The 17,520-nt window shown below is 48.3% G+C and overlaps 1 protein-coding gene across 30 annotated transcripts in view; it reads left to right on the forward strand.

The window, feature by feature from the left end:
* LOC6727632 (regulating synaptic membrane exocytosis protein 2) overlaps positions 1 to 17,520 on the forward strand; it is a 43,627-nt gene that overhangs the window by 21,110 nt on the left and 4,997 nt on the right. For 5 of the 30 annotated variants that reach the window (XR_005544366.2, XR_005544367.2, XR_006541968.1 and 2 more), the window contains 12 exons: positions 2,566 to 2,812; positions 2,946 to 3,251; positions 3,781 to 4,394; positions 4,513 to 4,650; positions 4,715 to 4,849; positions 5,523 to 5,708; positions 7,746 to 7,868; positions 8,750 to 9,142; positions 9,331 to 9,674; positions 10,619 to 13,215; positions 13,434 to 13,559; positions 13,900 to 14,149. Coding sequence is in view for 2 of the 30 variants with exons in the window: in XM_039295941.2 (XP_039151875.1) it covers positions 495 to 1,486; positions 2,566 to 2,812; positions 2,946 to 3,251; positions 3,781 to 4,394; positions 4,513 to 4,650; positions 4,715 to 4,849; positions 5,523 to 5,708; positions 7,746 to 7,868; positions 8,750 to 9,142; positions 9,331 to 9,674; positions 10,619 to 13,215; positions 13,434 to 13,559; positions 13,900 to 14,149 (6,451 nt within the window). In the remaining 28 variants the exon portion in view is untranslated. The other 25 variants (XM_039295941.2, XR_005544357.2, XR_005544358.2 and 22 more) reach the window with 19 other exon arrangements.

Consider the following 17,520-nt stretch of genomic DNA (forward strand, 5'->3'; position numbering starts at 1 on the left):
GTTTACTTAATAGAAGGCACAAACATAATAGTGAAAGATACTACATACACTCATTACAAAATCCAATTAAATTCTAGCTAAAAATTCAACTTGACAAATTCAGCATAACATGTTTATTTTATGAAGTTTTCGAAAAATCAGGAACTTACTCCATTTTCCCCATTATCTCGAACTCACCAGGCTGGATCTGAGCTGATCCACGAAACTAAGTCTTATATCATACGTATTTATTTGCTTTGAACTTTTGCTTTCTCAACCGATCGATTACCATTATGATTGTGTGCATTTGTTGAAACATCTGAAAAGGACAACAAACTATGGCAGGCAAGCGGCGCAGTCCCCTTCCAGGAATAACCAATCCAAACCGAACCCCTGAGACCCCAAGAAACCCCCAAAGACATCCCAGAGTCCCCTGAACCACCCCAAAAATCCCGAAGAGCAACCCCCTAGTAGCGTTTATAGCCACACCCAATCAACATCTACCACCCCTACAGGCGGGCGCCTCCAGGTGCGCACCTCATTGGATCCGTGGCGCCAGCAGCGCAGCCTCAACGAACGGGATCTGCTCAGCAGCGGTGGTGGTGGTGGCGTCGGTGGTGCTGACTTCCGCCACCTGTCGCACGCCACCCAGCGGCTGTACGCCTCCGCCGATCAGCGGGATCGCTACGAGCTGCAGCTGCAGCACCGCGAGCGCCTGGAGCAGTATCCTCTCACGCGCACCGCTCGCCTGGACGTCCAGCAGCGCAACTCGCTGAACCGCAGCAACCACGAGCGGCAGTTCTCCGGCGGCGGAGCAGGCGTAGGGCCAGGAGGAGCGGGTGGTGGTGGTGCTGCTGGCGCCTACCGACGTGCCCCGCCCTTGGCAGCCGCCGGCGGCGGTGGCAGCAGCAGCAGCAGCACCACTAGCAGCAGCTACTATCCCCAATCGAAGCCGCAGATTGTGATTGGTCCGGGATCGGGCTACGATCGGGGATCGGGATCCATGGCTTCCATGGCATCGGCAGCGGCGGCAACAGCGGCGGATGCCCAGGGTCAGGCGGCGCGGAATAGCCAGCGTGGTGGTCTGCTGGGCGCCACGAGAGGCGGCGGTGGCAGCAGTTCCGTCAGTTCCACGGAGGCTGCCTACTGGGACGAACCGGCCACCAGTTCCTCCTCATCTGCGGCCCAAGATTCGCGGCGTTTCACCGAGCGTAGAATAAAGAAGACGGTGCGTTTCGATGCCCACGACGAAGAGGCCTCCATATTGGCCAGCAGTTCACTGCCCCCAGTCACGGCCATCCTGCCCTCCACGGCTGTGGATGTGGGTGCAGCCACCATATTGAGCAGTGGAAAGAGCCTGGATGCCGGCGGAGTTGGTGGAGCTGACTGGTCGCGATGGGAGGCCGAGCGACAGGGTAGCCAGGACTCGGCCACCAAGGACTCGGGCATCGATACCAGCAGCACGTTCACCAGCAGCGAGGACTCAAATCGAGGAGATGGGCCCAAGGTACACACAGATCGCAGCTGGAGAAGAAAGATGAAAATATAACCAAGATGGGCAAGAATGCATTGTGTCTGTGTAGAGTCCTCTCTCTCTCTCTCTCTCTCTTTGTCTCTTTCTCCCCCTTTGGAGTCCACAATCCGTTTGTCTGTGTGGGGAGTAACCCCATGAAACCCAAAAAAAAAGAAAAGATATCCCACCAACTTTCTCTGTTTGTTGTTCTTGTCATGTCCAGAAAGCAACCATAAACCCTAGACCATAATCAAGCAATGATATCGTTTTTGGTTATCACTCCCAGCTCGCAACTAACTTCCAGCTATTGTGACAAACATCTTGACAATTTCAGCATACAACCTCACTTCAAAAACTAGAACCCAGCGATATTCGAAACCCACAAATAACCAATCTTGCATGCCCCAAAATAATCCGACTTTTTCCAAACCTCTAAGTGTTGTGCTTGCATGAATCTCCACCCAAAAAACCAAAAATCCAAAATATCCCTTAGCACGCCCTGCATGATTGCTAAATGTCGTTAATCCACACCGTTTTTTAGCATTCGAAATTTATATGATCCGCACCTCAGGTTGAGGTAACTCTTGAATCGTGTGTGTTCTCAAAACAAGTAGGAATACCAATAAAACTACTCTGTATCTATATCTATGCGCTATGCCAACTATCCGTGATTGCGTAGAACATGTTTCTAGACTCTAAGAAAAACAAAACAAAAACTTGAATGTGAAAAACTGTACAAAACTGTTACTTTCTACTGTTATACATATGTTTTCGTTGACCGACTCTAATTGTAAGTTACGTCTAGAGTATAAGCTGTATGTCTAAGGTGTTTCGAGCAGTGCAAAAAGCTAACTAAAAACAATTCTACTTCCCGCATACGATGGCTCCCCACCGACACCACATCCAACTACTTACAACCAAAATCTATGCACGATCATCCGCAATCCGAACTGTAAACTGTAAACCACCAATCCCACCAAAATAATAATAACCAATCACCAAACCAAATCAAACCAATTACCATCCCAACCACCACACCCACGTAAATCGTAAATCGATCGCTGCGCAAATAGAATCCGGTGAATTGGCAAACATCCGCGGACAATACTCGCCTGATCGGGCACATGATATTGCGTAAATACTATGATGGGGAGGATATATTAGGCTTAAAGGTCAACGGCGGTCAGCCCCTCGCAACGGGTGGATCGGGATCGGGAGCGGGAACGGGAGCAGCGGTAGGAGCAGGAGGTCCATGCGGGGCCATTGTGGAGAAGGTGAAGCGCGGATCGGTGGCCGATCTCGAGGGAAGGATTCGACCAGGTAATGTGCATCCCACTTCATCCAGCCATCGCATCTCACTCTGACTTTTCTCTCTATTCTTTCTATCTGCCTGTGCTCAAACATCTCCATGCCATTCATCCAACGCTCATCCATCGATCGATCGACGGAGCAGGCGACGAGATCCTCGAGTGGAATGGCCGCGGCCTGCACAACAAGAGTGCCGACGAGGTCTACGACATCATCGACGAGAGTCGCCTGGACGCCCAGGTGGAACTGATCGTCAGCCGGCCGATCGGCAGCGGCGGCGGCAGTGGCGGCAGCAGCACCAACGTCAGTCCCATCAGCGGAGCCTCCGGCGGATCCGCCAACAGTGTGCCCGCTCGCCGCTCCTCGGCCAACTTCCCGCACAGCGGGTTGGCGAGCAGCATGGCCGGCAGTGCGGTGGTCAGCAGCGGGGGAAGATATCTGCAGCGCAAAGGTACTATACCGTATCCATATAGTATGTATGGTTCCCAAAGTCGGCGGTTTCTTTAGCAGTTGTGTGTCTGTGGAAGAGCGTGAGCAAGTGTGATTGAAATGGGTGTTTCGCCTTAATTTCCAAATACATCCTCAATTACAATGCATCATTAGAGGTGCCAAAATATTCATTAATTAGGAAAATATTAGAGTCTACATATGTTTTTTATATCGCCACCAACGATTTCTAAAATAAATAATAAAAGCACGATGCCTAAGCTGAGGAACTTCCATGCGCTATATTATAAGCACATTAATTAAACTAGAATAAAATCCATAAACATTCAATTAAAGTCTATTAAAGATATAATTGTTGTCATTATCTTCACATCCTGAATGAACATGTGTCAAGTGTGTATGGTGGTGCAAACTTATGACTTATCATCTAACGATACCACACAGTACATGATAACTCGACTTAACCGCAACTCAAATTTATCTGAATACCAAGCATATTCCCAAGCATAACCTTGGCTTCAACCATTTTACAGCTCCCGCGGTCGAGGCCATTGAAATCCATCGGGACAAGCCGAGCGTGCTAATCACCTCGCCCGGCTCGCCGGACATCCACACCAGTGTATCCGGACCGGGATCGGTATCAGGATCAGGACTCCGGCAACGTGGCGGCGTCGGGCAGACGCAGCGCCTGGGACCAAGCCACAGTACCCACAGCCACAGCAGCAGCGGGAGTGGCAGCGGCAGCGGCAGCAGCACCAGCAGCGTCCACGCCCCCGCCTCCGCCCACGGCCCCGTCCACGCGTCGGCGTCCGCTTCCGGTTCCGCCCCTGGCGGCCTGCACGGCACAACGACGGCGGGCCACCATCACCACCCGCACCCGCACCACTACCACCCGCACCAGCATCCGCTTCCGCATCCGCACCAGCACCAGGGTCCGCCCGCCGCCCACCTGCAAGGCCACGGGGTGGGCGGTGGCATCGGCATGGGCAGCGGCTCCGGCACCACCACACAGCCCATCCCCATCGAGGGGCGGCTGCAGCTGAAGCTCGGCTACGACCAGAACACCCTGCAGCTGATCGTGACCCTGGTCTGCGCCACCGGACTCTCCCTGCGCCAGAGCGGAGCGGGCCGCAATCCATATGCAAAAGTGAGTGAATTCAGCCAAATGAAACTATTAAGATTCCTTTCGTTAAAGTTTGTACATTTGTTTTGTATGTTAACTAGTTAACTACCTATAAATGAACTATTATTTCTTCCCGTGCAAGGTGTTCCTTCTGCCCGATCGAAGCCACAAATCCAAGCGGCGAACGAAGACGGTGGGCACCACCTGCGAGCCCCGATGGGGCCAGACCTTTGTCTACTCGGGTCTGAGACGCTGCGACCTCAACGGCCGACTGCTCGAGGTGAGTTGTCCCACATTAGAGCACCTCTATATGCTTAATCCACCGAGATGATTCCATTCGAAAGGTGACGCTGTGGGACTATGTGCGGTACGGGGCCAACGACTTTATCGGCGAGGTGGTCATCGATCTGGCGCACCACATCCTGGACGACGAGGCCGAGTGGTATCAGCTGCAGCCCCACCAGGACACCTCCTATCTCGTATGTGTGGGCCGCGGCTCTTTAAGTTCGTTCATTTGGTTTCCATTTTGCGTTCGTTCGTTTCCGTTTCCTGGTTGTTAAAGAGGTGTTGGTAAACACTTGAAAAGAATATGAAATGAAATCGATGGAAACACACAGAGTTCAGGTTCAGTTCCACGAACGAAGTTTCGGCGAGTGAAAAACTTAACACAAATCTGGCTAAAAGTCAAATGGAAAATGTTATCGTTTGATTACAATTATTTGTTTTTGTTCATTGGTTTGTAAAGCTCGATGTTTAGGTGGATTTGGTCTTCACTTTCCCAGCTCACAATCTATAACTTCCTAATAGCTTTGTAACTTAAGATCGTGAGATTTAAGGTAAATGGATGAAAGTGAAGGCCAGAATCAACCTGGTAATGTCCTTTACCCACCCTGCTCAGCCCCCCCGCAGCAGCTGCCCGGTTTGAACAAAATTATTAACTCCGCATTGTCATAATCTGTTTATTTTTCGTTGGTTTTTTGTCGTGCACCCGCCAATACATCACCACCCAAATAAAAAAAACACCACCCACCATTGCCAACTACAACAACAATAACATCATCAAAAACAACAACACGTGCGATATCCATACAACATTGCGACGCAAAATTTATGACAACAACCAACCAACTAAACAACCAACAACGAAAACAGTTACGTGACGAGGGCAGCGATGTGGACGGCCTGATACTGACACCGACAGATCATTTATCACCGCCGAGCACCATGTCGCGCCTTAGTGATTCGGACACCACGTCCGACTGCGACATCGATGGAATGACTCCGGGGGCCAGCATCTCGTCCATGGGCAGCTCAGCGAGTCCGCCGCCCCTGCTAGAGGTAACAGCCACCACAACAACTTGAAAACAACTTCAACAACAACAACAACAACAGCCTGAACAACAAACATCAGAGCAACACTACACTGAGCGAAAGCACCACATAGGACACACACAAGAAACAAGCTTCGGGAGTTACAGAAACCGAATCAAATTTATTATTTCATATGTATATAGTACACATCGAGAAACGGGGAGGTCTCATCCAAGCCAAAACAACTGACAGCAACAACAAGAGCGAGGAGACCAAAAACACCGACACGTGCATACATTAGACTTCAATCGCAGCTTGCCAACTTCCAGTGGCACTCAGCCCCACACACAGATACATGCATACATACAAACAAGCGAACATTTCCGCCCCCAGCCACCCACTAAGCCACACACACACGCATATGCCCACAAAGCATTTGACGCGAAAAATCAAAACTATACCGGCTGAATACTCTTACTTGGAAAATATTCATAAAAAAATGAGAGAGAACTCAAGCTTAGAGGAGATGGATCCATTGAATACCTAAGACCTTAGTGTTATGATTACTAATATATTATCTTAGTTGAAACTCGAAGCAATCATTTGGGTTGATCTATAAAACATTTGAAGAAAGTCTTGTGACAATTCACCTTAACCTTTGACATTAAATCATAAAAAAGTTAAAAAGTTTCTTAGTCTGTCCAAATAAAAGTAAGAGAGTACAGTCTTCGGTGAATCGAAAATTCTGTGGAGCTTAGTGTGCTTATTTGGGTTCCTATAGTTTGTTATCTGTCTCCCCTCTTTGTGTGTGTGCTTTTTCTAACTGTAACTCACAAATCACACGCCATGAGCAGCAGCATCAGCATAAGCATCACCATCAGCCAGCACAGCAATCGCAAACGAAAAGAAATAAAAGAATAACCCATACGTACATGACCATCCTGTGTGCTCCATCAGAGGGCTCCATTTTGCGGTTCCAGTTCCTGTTCCTGTCAGTTATCAGTTCTCAGTTCGCATGCACAGACACAAATACAAATACAAATAGAAATACCAACACAGACACGGATACAAACACGCATTCTAACTGGTTCATGGTCAGGGACAGAATCGGACTGATGCCGACTGTTCATGTTTTTGGCCAAAACAAGACATGACACCCTCCAGCAATTGTACAAAGTATTTTCGTTATCATGGTGTATTTTTAGTTCGTTTGAAACTTTATTCAACTAATTGGTGTCGTTGTTTCGTTGTGCGTGTGTTAAATTTTTCTCTCTCTTTCTCTCGATCTACTGCCTCTATCTCTTCGAAGTCTAAACTGTCGTTCTACTAACTCTCTGTTCTAAGAGCCCAAATCGAATTTATGCCCTACTTGGTCGCGTCTTTTCAGCTAACGATAACGATAACTATTGCATTTAAGATGAAAGTTAATATAGTCTAAGTCATATAAGCCAAGTGCTTTAAGTTAAGAATCCGTGTAAACCGTGTAAACTTGAGAACACATACTGCCCAAGGCTATCTCTGAACTCTAAACTCTAAAACTATCTCTCTGTCATAAGCTCCACGATCAAACTAAAAAACCATTGAAGAGCACCTGAAAACTTGAAAACTTAAAACCGCTTTGCATGCCCTGGTAGAGAACCGCTTTAGTCCATCTATCCATCACTTAGCACCATGCCCTTTCCACCGCTTTCCTTGTGGCTTCTTCACCCCGTAGCTTTAAGTGTGTAGCATTGCGTATACTTGATGTGAGTTGAGTTTATCAATCGAACACATACCCCGATAAACCACTGAATACCCAGAGACACTCCCACACAAACACAATGTATGAGGTCTATATTTTCAACGCAATATCTGAAATCCCACACATTAAAAACAGCATCACACTGTGCTCCAAACTCTCCATTCATTTTGATCATATGTAAATTTCTCTATTGTCTGCTCCTTCTTTTTCTCTCGATTCCAAACCCTCACTCAAATCAACCCCAAAATCCCACCACCCCCACCCATCCGTTGGAAACCCCTGCGTTCCGACCTCCAATCCGAACCCCAAACACGACGATCCAGCTCGATCTAAACGAGCGTCGGTCCCGACGTGACATGTCGCCCCAGGGCCGCAAACGGGTGGCCGGGATGGTGGCCCGCGACTACCGCACTGTATCTGGCATTGGACAAAGTTACCACAATCAGGTTTGCACCCAAGCTAAATTAACGAACCACCCAACAAAATGGCCAGCAGGCCAAACAAGCAACAGAACAGTACAGACAAAGAAAACACTGCAAGTGGGGATATATTAACTTAGGAACTACCTTGGGGTAGAGTTCTCAAAATATCCCTAGGACCAGAGCTCAAACGGTTCAGTTTCTCATTAAATTTGCATTCTATTTTGCTTTTAAAAGAGTATTAATAATAAATATTTCATCATAACTTTAAGCCCTGTTGGCTAGACCTTTTGACCTTAAACAAACCTATATTCGAAAGTCACATTTCGACTCACGTAAAATCAGTCCTAACATATCTTGACCATTCCCACAAGTTTAGCTAGTGTCTTAGTTAGACCAAAACCACTGCCAACTTACTGCACTTTCAATTCAGAGTTTATGCTAATCTTTTACTAAACCTAACTAACCGATTATAACCCACTAATAAGCTAAAAAGTCGCGTGCGGCTCTAAATGTATCTTGATTGATTTCGTTTCGAAAGTGTATTTTTAACCAATTTGTTTGGCTCTCTATCTCTTGCTCTCTTAACTCAGCTCCTACGTTTAATCATATATATCTATATGAACTTACCTGTGTTTTTGTTCCAGTAGAAGTTGCAGTAACAGTTAATCAATGACACGAAACACTGTCACACACATAAGACCGAAAACACACTTTTAATGCCTGCCACAAAACCACATGAACCACCCAGATACCACTCACTCAAACCTAGTCAGTAAGCTCTAATCCGAATGTTTGTCAGAATCCCTGCGGGATCCCTCGTGCGGGGATCACTGAGCTTCGGTCCAAGGGTGCACCACTAAACCACACTCTACTTTCCATGCCACCATCTGATGCACCACGAGCAGGCCTCTGCCACCGGCTACTATCGTCGCGGAGGTGGTAATGGTGTCGGCTCCGCCATCGGTCCCGGTGGCATGAGCCTCAGCCAGCGGAGTCACTCGGCGGCACCCAGCGACGGTTACCACAGCAGCGGAGTAGGAGGAGCGCCCTCCGGCGGACCCGCCTACGGCTATCGGAGCACCAGTCCCCGACGGGGCTCCTTGTCGCCACCCGACGACCGCTACATAGACTATCCAGTGCTTCCAGTACACGGCTCCTCGCCCAACGCCCCATCGGTCTACCAGGGACCGGGTGGTGCGTCCTCAGCGGCGGCGTCTGCTTCGCAGCAGCAGCGATTCCAGTCGCGATCGGCCACAGCCACGCCCACGGGATCCCCAAAGAAGAGGCAGCTACCACAGGTAACCAACAATTCGGGATGAGTTGTCAAAAATGAGGGCTATAATATAGGAGGGTTATATATGCCACATCCTTTAACAAATAGAATTTTTAATTATTCTAATACATACCAAAAAACACCTAGAGCTTTCGGATTATAACTTCTTTAAACAATCTGCAGACAACTCAATTTCCGCTCCTTCTACTCCAGGTGCCGCAGACCTCCCGCAGTGCGATGCTGCGAGATCGACTGGGTCAGGACTTCGACGAGCGGTTGGCCTCGGGTGGTCGCTTCGGGCGGCACCGCACACGGCAGCCGCACCACCAGGCCACCTACCGCAGCACCGGAATGGGCGGATGGGAGCGCCACTACACGGGACTGTCCGACAGCGACCTGCACTCTATGGACGCGCGGATGCGACCAAGACACTCCCTGTCGCCGGACAAGGACTTTATGGGCGAGTTCGGCGACTCGGACATGGAGTCGGTGGTCAGCGTGACCTCCAGCGCCTTCTCCACGCAGTCGGAGCGACCGCGCACGTCGCGCGGACTCAGGTAAGTGGGCGGCAGACTGAGGAGAGGAGGAGGTGTATGGAGGAGTGCCAGTCGAGCCCAAGTCATTAGCTATTAGTTAAGTAAGCCAACTATGCCAAGCTACGCTGCCAAAATTATGCTGAAATTCCGCTCTGGCCCATTGGTCTTCCTTCACATTAACTTTCTGCGTGGTAGATGCGAGCAAAATCCCAAATTACCCTGAATTAGGCTCTAAACTAGTATTGGTATTGGATCACGATCAGAATCGGAGCGCTTACCGCCCAACTCTCTCTCTTTGACTTGAACACATATACACGCACCAGTATCTCGCTAACACAGATACACTAACACCATGAAGGGCACACTGAAACCAACGAAAAACGATAGCGAAAACATAAAGTTTCTTTTCTGCATTTACTTTTTGCGTTTGCCAAACCAACCGACAAAACCAAACCGCTTAAAATAAAAATCAAATCTCTATGAAAATCTCAACAACAATCAACAACGCCGCTATCGTCGCGCGTACTCTCTTTGTGTTTGTGTTTAAATGCTTCTCTCGCGTGCTGTGCTCACCACACGCTTACACGGCAACTACTCACCACCAAACTCAACAACACTCAACTACAACTCACCACAACAATCGAAAAAACCACACACTCACCTCGAACCAAACGCTGACCTCGGACGTTAATCGTTCTATCTTCCCCACGAATGCGCCTTGTTAATTGTTCAACAACAACCACCAATCCACCACACTCTCAAAACTCACCACATGACGAGCGCTGTCTTTTGAAAAATCACGCTCATTTGGTAACAATATGTGGCATTACTACCAACATATCCGATCCCTTTCTACACTCTTGCATGCCTCGAAACTGAAATGTTTTCACCACAAACCACTGACCACCGCTGCCAACCGTTACCACCCGATACCACCCGTTACCGTTGTCCGCAATAACCATTAGCTTCCCCCGCAACTGGCGCAATCTCTTTGGCGTCCGCAACAGCTTCCTCGGGGGAGCAGGAGGCGAACCCATTACCGGACTGCGGCTGCACCACTCGGAGCCCGGAAGGGCCAACACCATCGAAGTGGATGACTGCGACTATCTGCCGGTGGGCGGTGCCCAGCAGTTGGTGTTGCTGGAGCAGCTGGAGCAACTGCAGCAGCTGGCCGCTCTGGCGGCAGCAGATTCCCCACCCATTTCGGCGGGAATTGGAATACAGCCACCTCATCAGGTCTTGGTTACCGATGCCAATAGCGGCCAGTTGGTGGAACAATTCTACGTTGAGCCCGGCACAATGGCCGAGGAGATGATGGAGCCACTCGATCCCCATTTACATCCACATTCCGTCTTCTACTCGCCATCGCCCCATTTGCCACCACAGCCATTCGACATCGATATCGATAACATTTATCCACCACGACGGTCCAACGGACTGAAACCGAACGTACAAGCCACCGCCGCTGCCTATCCGCTGCCGCTGCTGCCGAGCTTTGAGCAATTCAAGCGCATTACCACGCCCATCACGAATTTCTTCCGCAGCTCCTCGCCCGCGGGCGTCCACCCCCACGCCCACGACCACACCTCCACGACGCCCAGTTCGCTGGTGGGCTATGTACGCGACCACCAGGACAAGAGCTGCAGTCACTGCCAGAATGGAAGTCAGCCGGTGGTGCTGTCGACGCACCACACCCTTCACTTGACCGCCGCCGGTCTGGCAATCGGCGCTTGCCAGGATCCCTGCTGTCTGGCGGATGCCCATCCGCACCCACAGCATCAGCCGATGGGCTACGGGGAGCCACCCACTTCGGATCCTGCGATGTGCGGCGAGTGTGTGGATCAGCACTTTCTGGGTGGATTAACGGGACCGCAACTGAATCTTGGTGTGGTTCCCACTTACCATGTTCACACGCCCACTCCAAATGCGCATCGGCGTGCCAGGGGACAAATGGCCACTCCTGCACCTCCGCCCACGCAATCGGTGCTGCGTCTGTCTCGCCAATTGAGCGAAGATGCCCTAGTGGCAGCCGTTCCCATTTCGGAAGCCAAGGCGCAACCAACTTCGATCCTGAAGAAACCGAAGCTGGAGCGAAGGAGACTCTTTCACGAGGGACAATCCCGGTCGCTAGACTACGATGATCTGCACACGAAGAGCTGGGGTCGCCGTCGAATTCGATACGAGGACGAGGTGATGCCTTCGTCTGGAGACTATCCTTATCCCCATTCGAATCCGTATGCCAGCTACTCACCCACGGCGGCAATGTCGCGACGCTACGGATCGGAGACCAATATTCGGCAGAGTTATATGGGTGCAAATGTGGATGCCAACCATCCGCTGAGTCACTCGCATTTCCTGGTAACGGATGACAAGATAGTGACCATTACCTACGACTCGGATGTGGGCTGGACGCGACGGGGCGTGGCTCCGTCCCTCTTTCGCGGAGCGCACCGACAACGTGGACTGGCGGATCCCAGGAACCACATGTCGCTAGATTTGCAGCGAACCAGTCAACAAAAGCTATACGGACCGGCGGCACCGTATTTGAAGCGCCGAAGGAATTTGCCGCATCCGCCCAGTGCGCAGAATGCCCACAACTTTTCACCAATGGAGCCGGGATCGGGAATGGATGGGCTGAATGCTGCGGCAGCGGGAATGGTGGAACAGGGCAACGGAATGGGTAGCGGTGGTGCACACAACACTACCAGTACACACAATAGCAACCACCACACCAACCACCACAATAGCCAAGCGAGTAGTGTTAGTGTTAGCCAAAGTCACAATCAACAACTTCAACAACAACAACAATTACAACAACAATCAGTTAGGCAAAAAGGGAAAGAAGGCACCACCGCCATTAGCGGATCGATGATGGCATCGGAGCAGCTGACGAAATCTAGTAGTGGGAGCGGTGGTGCAACATCTGCTGCCGCTGCTGGGCATCTTGTCGTCGGTGGTACTAATGCTAATAATGCTTCTTCTTCCTCTTTTGCAAATCCCCAACCACCACCACCACAACAACAACAACAACTTCATGGATCACCCAACAATCTCAACAACAATAACAAACGTGCCCCATCATCAACACCACAACAAAACACGAACACCATAAATGACGCCAACAACCTGACGCTCGACGCCACACAACAACAATCACAACAACAACAACAACTACAACAACCACCAAATACATGCACAAATCAAAACACGAATCCAACAACCACATTAACAACAACAACCACAACATCGTCGAATGCAACGAATGCGGCGACAACGACAACCGCAAATGCAACAAATGCTACAACAACTGCCACAAATCCAAAAACAACAACAACGAATAACACGAACGAACCAAACGCAACAACAACAACCACAACAACGAACGCTAATGCTGACGCGGATGCTGACGCGGACGCTGATGCTCCGCTGGACGCCATCGACTGGGATGCCATCGATGCTATGCTGGACGACGACTTTAGCGAGTACGACAAGGACAAGAACGGCGCCGAAGAGGCTGGTGGCTCCAAGTCAGCGGAGGGTGCAGGTGCCGAAGATAAAGTCGGTGAGTAAAAGGACACATAGTGGGAATTGGGGAGAACCTCCACCAATATTCACCAAAGACTTAGTTGAACGGGCATAGTCCCGCACTTGTATCATTAACATTTAGTACTCTAAATATGATACGCATTGTGTATCTATGGCAGTAATTACAATGCCCTTAAGAATCCATAATTTCTTCAATTAATTCAACTTGTATATGTAACTAATGTCCTTTCACAGATGGCAGCCTCTCGGACACCGCGAACGATCGGAAGAAGGGCGGCGGCGTCGACCAGGAGCGATCCCCGAAAGGAGGCAGCGGCATGGGCAAGAAGTCCAACTCCACGTCGCAGCTTTCGGCCACAGGTAGGGCGAATTTGTTCCGTTCTCTGTTTGCGCTCGTTAACCGTTCTCGTTCCGTTGCCTTGTGTTGCTCAGTCAGCCAGTCAATCAATCAATCAATCAATCAGTTCGTCATTTGCCCAGTTATTCGTAGGCTCAGTTTGGAACTTGATTTCCTTCAGGAGCATTCCATATATATTCTTATTTTGATCCATTGCTTTGCCATTCGATTTTGCTTTTGCCCAACTAACAACTAACCAGTAACCCAACTCATAACCATAACCATATAGCCAAGCTAACCAAACTAACCAATTATAAAGTAATACTAAGAATACTAAAATTGTGTAAAATGCCATACTCGAAGGTCGTAAAAGACGTATGGGCTTTGGAAAGAAGGGTAAGAACTCGTTCACGGTGCACCGCAGCGAAGAAGTGCTGCCCGGCGATATAACGCGGGAACTGCGAACCGGTGGCGGATTGGGCGTCAGTCTCGGCGGTGCCGGTGGTGCCGCCGGTGGGTCAGGTGGCGCCGGCGGGGGCGGCCTGTCCCGCGGCTCGTCCTCGGAGGCGGACGCCATCGAGCAGTTCTTCGGCGATGGTGCCGGCGGGGAAAGGTGCGCACAAGTCCAACTTTCTACTCCAAACTATCTTCTCTCTCTACTCTCTTCTACTCTACTCTAAACTTCTACTTTAATATGCTATGCTATCAGTTTTTTTCGGTTGATTATCGTTTTGTGACTTTCTTTTTAAGTTTTGAGTTGCCTTTTTGGAGGAGGAAAGCGAAGCTGTTTAACGAGTGAAGCCAATGCCAGTCAGGCTATCGATTGAGATGATAAACATTAGTCGTATCAGTAACCGTAAGGCAGTAACAGTACAGTAACGGTAACAGATACCCCAACCCGAAAACAAATTCCCGTTCAGCACACAGGATGTTAGTCCTTCAATCCCTAGATATAAGAGCTTTTCATTCACTTTGCTCTCTGACTTTTCGCGCGCGCTCTCTTGCCAAAGCTTCAGCCAAAGCTCTCTATGTCTATATTTTTCGCCGGCATGACCAACTTTAACGTAACTTTTAACGTAACCCGCCTTTCCCAAGTTAACTTGATTTATTATTTCCGATATCCTTTTAAAGCGCAGGCGCAGCAATACAAATTTATCCAGAACCAGAACCACCCAAATAAACCAACAAACCAAGAACCAACAAACCAATCCAAAGTCGATACGTATTTTTAGGCTTACAAGGGGTAATCCCTATAAAAGGGGAAGCCCCCTTTAAAACGAAGCGGAGCACACCGAAAGCTTTGCCCATCCGCAGTTTTCCCGGAAAATGCCGGCTCTTGAGCAAAGCTTTCGCATGTGCGCACACGTGGCACACACTTTTCGCACGCACTGTGCGTCGGTGTGGCTGCGCCCCAATTGCATTTTACTTTCGTAGCAGCATACTCTATGTACTATTACTAACCTAAGCCGTACCGATTGCTAATGCCATTCTTATATAACCAAACCACACAACATTTATTATTATCCTAGCGTTCTATTCGATTTGCATGCATTGAGTTAAGCCAACCTATACCTACTTATATACTCTCTCTCTCGTAACCACCGTACTCGACATACCAAGCTACTACCACTCTATTACAGCCTCTCAAAAAGATATTGTCATAGTTAAAGCCTAAAGCTAGATACTTGGCTTCAGCTACGGCTTTTTGTTGTAAGCGGTAAGAGTCTACATCCCCAACACGGAGTGCATCCACACAGCCGGGCAGAATCTCCCCCCTTTCAAAGAAAATTAAAAAAAAAGTAAAAAAAAAGGACCCTATATCGGTTGAGTTTCTCGATTCTTCCGCCAACGAACTAATGTTTATCATCTGCCTCCCGCAAGATTATCCTTCAGTTCGATTATGTTTACCGCAAATACGATTCGGATAACTAAGTATGTATACAGGGAGCTCTGTCACAGAAAGTCAAAAGACATCCAACAACAACAACAACAACAATCAACAACCAACACACCACAAATTCAACAACAAGTAGCTCAAACAACAGCTGCATTATCAACAACCAGAAACATCATCAGAAAATTGGCCAAAATCAAGACGCAAACAAAATTCGCATTGCACACGATATTAGTGGAACAAAAAAAGTGCATAGTAAATATATATAAATCACAAGAAAGCTTCAACACACTATAAATACCAGATGTGTAATACACAACCAGACGGGTTGAGTTTCTAGTAATACATCGCAATTGTTGTTGCCATTTACGCCACTAGTTTCGATGAATTTTCGCTGATATATAAATATATATATATACATATAATGTGTTCTCTATAATATTTGTTCTTATGGTTATTCAGTTGAAGTTCTCGCTTGATTTTACCCCTAATTTTGTATTCCGATTTCCGTTTACGTCTCTACTCTGTCTCGTTCTCCTTTTGGGGTTTCGCTTTTCGAGATTTGTGGTTTCCAAGAGCCCAACGTCGCAATCTCACCAACCCTACATCGTCGCTATTGAGTTTCTAGATCAAAACTTTCTTGTGTTATATACCAGAGATATACAAAATATCTAGTTAAACATCCAGAAGTCCTTGATACATCTTATTTCATTGGTAAACCATAAGTAGTGGAATTCTAAAGGTTGTACATAGTGACCCTATATATTTCGACCATATAAATATTGAATGTCTAGATATGATAGGATCATCCAATTGATCATACCCGATTAAGATCACCCCCTGTATATACGCGCACACACACCACATCTGTATAAATATGTCTTGTTGTCTCCGGCAGAACAAGAGCAATACCAGGCACAGTTCGCAATAGCAGGCAGCTCGACCAGCTCCGCTGGTCACCACCATATCACACTACCACCACCACATCCATACCACCAGCGGCAGTCGCGCGGCTCGGCGGGCAGCATCCAGCGGTCGGTGGAGGTACCGCCGGTGCCTCCGGTGACACGTTACAGTGCCGGCAGCATTCACTCGATCACTAGCTCGGAGGGCTCATCGTAAGTCTCCCGATCGCATCCGCCTGGCCGCTTGGCCATAGCAAGTCTATTATCAAGCCTAGTATCACCTTTCCGGCCGAAGGACCTCTATCTTGCCTGCCTCTGTCTTTGTCTTTGTTCCTGTCTCTGTATCTCTGACTCTATTCTCTCACACTCCGACTGTCCAGCTCAATCTAAAACTCTCTATCCATTGGCTTTTGTATATGGTAATCTGTGTGGCGATCCCATCTCCAATTTTCCTACAATACAACAAAACTATTTCATCCTGCAACTCTTTTTTATCGATGTCTATATGCGTGCGCCTTGAACATAAACAAAAGAAACCGCTGAAAGCGAGCCTGCATTTGCGTACATTTTTTCTCTAAGTGTATTCCACTTTTCCTACCTTGAGTTCCGTTTGATTCTTCGACTTGTTTGTGTATTTTTCTGTCTTGTAATGTGTATAAATTGTGATTTTTTAACTTAATTTTAACTATAATTTTCAGCAATATCTATATTATATATATATGTATATAACAAGATATCCTCACTTATCGATGTGTGTGTAAATGAAGGGATTATAATAAGTCGATCACCAAACAAAGCTTTGTAAATCGTAAAAACAAAAACCACTCTTGAGAACTTGTTTCTCTCTATTTAGATAACCTAGGTTTCGGCTAGAAAGCTCCTTGTCCTAGTCTTACCTTCTCTGCACTTTTGCTCCGCGAAACGAAAAACACTTGCATGCCACCATCAAACCGTGACTCCACTAGTCTCTCTCCTCCGCACCCACCACCACCAGTATCACCTTCAGTATCACCTTCACCACCGAAACCACTTCTCAACCAACCACACTGATCCATTTCAGACCACAGAACAGTTGCGATCGCAACCACCAACTGAAACTACAACATCTACTGTCTTTCTACAACTCCCTGTGTATAAAGAGTTATTTCTTTCTCTGAAAACCAAATTCCTTTCTTTGTGTAAATT

Source organism: Drosophila simulans, chromosome 3R, assembly GCF_016746395.2.
Source record: "Drosophila simulans strain w501 chromosome 3R, Prin_Dsim_3.1, whole genome shotgun sequence".
Classification (NCBI taxonomy): Eukaryota; Metazoa; Arthropoda; class Insecta; order Diptera; family Drosophilidae; genus Drosophila; species Drosophila simulans.